General features: G+C 35.4%; 1 protein-coding gene across 1 annotated transcript; it reads left to right on the top strand.

Moving 5' to 3' along the window:
- Window positions 1-2,455: 2,455 nt before the first annotated feature.
- LOC139867389 (uncharacterized) lies at window positions 2,456-3,995 on the top strand. The gene has a single exon (XM_071855761.1). The coding sequence runs from the start codon at window positions 2,615-2,617 to the stop codon at window positions 3,809-3,811; it is 1,197 nt and encodes a 398-aa protein (XP_071711862.1). The 5' UTR covers window positions 2,456-2,614; the 3' UTR covers window positions 3,812-3,995.
- Window positions 3,996-5,028: the final 1,033 nt, after the last annotated feature.

Raw genomic sequence — 5,028 nt, 5'->3', positions numbered from 1 at the left:
GTCAATACCTCGCAATGACACCAATGAGTACGTGACGTTTATATTCGATATGAACGGGACGCTTCAAAACATCTTCAGATAATGACACAAGAATCCAAGTAAGAACAACAGAATTGCACCTATCCCACTGTCCTAGTAGTACATCATCATCTTCATAACTAAATCTTGGACAACTACCATCAATAAAACCCAACTTATTTTTAGTTTGAAGAGCCAGTTTAATAGCACAACACCAAACATTATAATTTTCGGTTCCTTTCAATTTTTGTGTTATTAAAGAAGCACCAGAAGTATCACTAGGATGCAATTAGAGAGAGTCATTAAATTTAAGTGCACTTATTTTAGTAACATGTTCAGCAGAAGACAAAGAAGAATCATCACTAGCCATAAAGAAATATTAACAAATATAACAATTAAACAAGTAATCAGATAAAATAAAGATCAAAAAAAAAAAAAAAAACAAACAAACAAGCAATCAAATAGCACACAGAACACTTAAAACCGCAACAAATCCACGGTTCAGACACCTGTAAGGAACAAGAATACTTACAGAGTACTCCAGATAACAAAAAAACTTACTACTAGTCAGGCACCCTGCAAGATAATCCAAACAAGCACAAAATACAAGAGAGAAAAAGACTCAAAGATACAGAACAGGGTAATAATGTCAAGAAGAAGGTTCTTCTTGACTACTCCAAAACCTGCAGGCGAATTTGGACTGAGATAGACAGAGCCAGGTTTTCACACCAATCTATTTGGTAGATCAAAGATGGCTATCTCCCAAAGACCCCACGAATATGACTCATAGAGTCGATAACGAAAGAAGACTTACAGTAGGAGCGTTTGAGTACAAGAGAAAAGAATATCAGATGAATTGCAGCGGAAGAACACAAAATTAGGGTTACAAGAAACCCTAATTTCACAAACTAGGGTTTGTTCAATCAAACACCTTAAATCACCAGATCGTGAACCCAAAAACGTCCCACAGTCTTTGTCGAACCCAAACACAGTAAAGATTACCCAGATCTTTCAATAAACTTGAAAAACCCCAAATTGAGAAAACCCTAATTTTTAACAGCAAAAATTAGGAAACCTTAATCACCGATGAATCGTATCACAACCAATAGCTCTGATACCATGAAGAAAATCATAGATCAAAGAACTTCAAACACAAGAGAACAATCGAAGATAAAAGATCTGTAATCAATCACAAGATTACAGAATAACAAAGTACAACACTCTCACACACTCGTTCACAATGTATGAACTGAAGATTAATCATAAAACTCTCAAAATCTAAACAATTTGTGAAACAGAAAACCCTAGATCTCAATGTGAGAATGAGAGAGAAATACAGAAATACAGTGAATGAAAAAATAACCGAATGAATAAATTAATCCAGAAAATCCCTTTTATAACCAAATAAATTAGACTTCATGGGCTCAAGTGGTGTTGGACTTCATTTGGGCTTCACTTTGGACTTGATCTTGAGTACATTCCAATTTAAATCTTTAAGACCCATTTTGAACACAAATAAATTAAAAGAATCCAATAACTTAAAAATATAGCAACCCAACTCCATGCAGACTTAGACTTGTGCAGCTTACACAATTCTTTAGCACAGCTACACTTCAGCTGGAACAATCTGCAATGAACTTAACCCAGAAATAAGTAACAGAATATACAATTTTCATGTTAGATTGCAAAAGTAATGTATAAAAGTTAATAATTATCGATTCGTAATATAAATAAAAGTTACTCCGTACTTTCTTCTCCTTATTATTTTGTAATTTTATTTTAAATTTTATATTTATACTTGTGTTCTATATTTTATTTATTACTAGTTACGATTAATTATTTATTTATTTTGTGAACTCCAGTGTTGGGCTGTTATACTTTCTATAAATTAATGACTCATCTAGTATGAAATTAAATATTAAATATATAAAATACTCCACATTCCAATGGACCGGAATTGAACGTTCATTTGAAGAAGATAGTGGACCTTCTAGAACAGTATTTTGAAATATAATCAAAAGTATCATAGTCTATGTGGGTCACCTAGAGTCCCAAATTGACATACATACATACGTACTAGTCAATTTTCCTTTTGTTTGACCATTGATGTTTCCTTTAGAGTTGGACAGAAAGTAGAAACCAACATAATATTTGACTTAATTTGACCCTCTTTAGATATCAAAATTCTTCCATAAACACCTAACTTGTTTAACTAGAACTCAAATCTATTTATCTAAGGTTTATTGAAACCCTGTATCTATGTTTTATTCGTGTTCATGTTGCTTCATTACAAAATACTATAACTTTTTCTAAATCTCTATTTCCCCATGTGTTTAAATCTGAATTTTCTTCTTAATTTGTGGACTAAGTCAACCTTAACCTTTATAAACTTGCATGCATGCATGCATAAGCATTAGTATAAATACCATTACAATTTAGCCATTCTGACAACAACTTAAACATTTACTCAATCTTCTTCTCTCACGTTTTGTAATCAATTAAATTCAAATCAAGGAAGCTCTTCAATCTTCAAATCACTATTTCCCACAAAATATTTTCTATCTTACTGTAATCCAGTTGTCAATTCAAACTAGCAATGGCTAAATTCTACAAGTTAGTCCCCATTGTTCTTCTACTTATCACTGCATTAATGGTAGATATATCGGCTAGACCATTAAATGTACCGAATAAATCTGATATTGGTGCGATTAGAGATGCATTGGATGTACTAAGTCTTGCGGTAATTAAAATTGGTGGAGGTGGAAGCCCTGCAGGAGGGAAGGGACACGCGTTTCTCACTGCCGAATCTTTTAGAAATATCAAGAATTCGGGTCCTAGTCATGGTGGAGAAGGACATGATTTCACTCATACAAATATTCCTGGAGATATTAAGAATTCGGGCCCTAGTTCCGGTGGAAAGGGACACCGAATCACCGACGTCAATATTCTAGTAGATATTAAAAATTCGGGCCGTAGTCCTGGTGGAAAGGGACACCATTTCACCGATGTCAATATTCTTGGAGATATTAAAAATTCGGGCCCTAGTCCGGGTGGAAAGGGACACGATTTTACCAATGAAAATATTCTTGGAGATATTAAGAATTCAGGCCCTAGCCCGGATGGAAAGGGACACGATTTCAAGAATGCAAATATTTTCGGAGATACTAAGAACTCAGGCCCTAGTCCGGGTGGAAAGGGACACGATTTCACGAATGCAAATAATTTTGGAGATATTAAGAATTCAGGCCCTAGTCCAGGTGGAAAGGGACACGGTTTTACCAATGCAAATATTGTTGGAGATATTAAGAATTCAGGCCCTAGTCCAGGTGGAAAGGGACAGGACTTCATTGATGCGAATATTCCCGGAGATATTAAAAATTCGGGCCCTAGCCCTGGAGGAAAGGGACACGACTTCACTGATGCATATACTCTTGGAGGTATTAAATATTCGGGCCCAAGTCCTGGTGGAAAGGGGCATGATTTCACCAATGCAGATAAGCTTGGAGATATTAAAATCTCGGGTTCAAGTTCGGGTGGAAAGGGACACGACTTCACTAATGCAAATACTCTTGGAGATATTAAAAATTCGGGACCAAGTCCTGGTGGAAAGGGGCATGATTTCACCAATGCATATATTCTTGGAGATATTAAAAACTCGGGTCCGAGTCCAGGTGGAAAGGGACATGGATTTCGTGACGCAGAGTCTCTTGGTAGCATTAAGAACTCGGGTCAAGTGCAGGCCGAAAGGGACACAAGTTTCCCAATAGTGTTAAAACCCTTGGGCATATTTTGAACTCGAGTTCTAATCATCGTACGTGGCAACAATGGTGATTTTACTATGAATTTTCAAAGTGCGATGGAGACCATCACCGTCCGTCATTAAAGTCAGTTTGTTGGCATTCTGAAGTATTAAGCTAGTAGTGATTCATTTTTTAATATTCTATATTTTAATTTTATTTTTATGGTCAATGCCCGTATGATATATGATTTTTTAGTTCCCAAATTATTTCAAGTCATCAATATATTATAAATGCTTCATTTAATTCCTAAGGTCGTGCCGATCACTTTTTTTAAAAGCAAGAATTTTATTTTATTAAACATCACTATCACAAATTTACAATACAACAACATGCATCCATACAGTTACAACGCACTACACAGTAGTAGTATAACTCCACAAATTACAACTTCATGGACTATACAACAAGTACATATAGCCAAATTGGAGTGCTGAGAGAGTAATCCATTACATCTGCTGAGTTCACTAAAAGGAAGCATTGAGGATTTGTGAGTCATACTTGCCACTCAATTGGTTTCTTTTTGAATCTTCTTGATATTCATTCAAACCTCTTAACTTCTGTCTCGTTCAAAACAACCGAGTCATTCTAATTACATTTGTCAAGAACACCTCATGGTTCATATTTGTCCAAATTAGATAGCCACGCGTCAATTCCACCGCTTGTCACAATTTTGACCCAAAAGGTGATATGGATTGACTCAATTTCCCACGAAAGGCTTCGATAATACTAAGATTAGATACCGGCCCAAACCCCCACCATTTCCCACGAAAGGCTTCGGTAACTTTATTCTCTATGGTTATGAGGCTCGATTCGTGCCGAATACAACGCTCAATGAATGTAAGAAAATATGTGCAAGTATTTGCAATTGCGAAGGGTTTCACTTCAATTTTGAGGTCACTGGTGTTTTCTCTTGTTATGCGAAATTTAGGTTGATTAATGGGTTCTGAACGGTTAGTTCAAACGGTATGATTTACCCAAAAGTGTCGAAAGTATACCTCTCGTGTTAGATAACTATAAAATTGTTAAGGACTACTGAAAATATGAATAATTCTGTGTGTTTTCCCATTCAATCACGTACATACATTTATACAGAATACAATAGGCTAATCTAGGAAGATATCCCTATAACTTGGGAAGGGATATGCCAGCTATTATACACAAGATAAATACCAAAATTGAGTAATCTATATTTGTTACAAGATCGTTGACT

This window comes from Rutidosis leptorrhynchoides, chromosome 9, assembly GCF_046630445.1.
Source record: "Rutidosis leptorrhynchoides isolate AG116_Rl617_1_P2 chromosome 9, CSIRO_AGI_Rlap_v1, whole genome shotgun sequence".
Taxonomy (NCBI): Eukaryota; Viridiplantae; Streptophyta; class Magnoliopsida; order Asterales; family Asteraceae; genus Rutidosis; species Rutidosis leptorrhynchoides.
The sequence above is the reverse complement of the archived record's forward strand: the minus strand, read 5'-3'. Positions and strand labels throughout refer to the sequence as shown.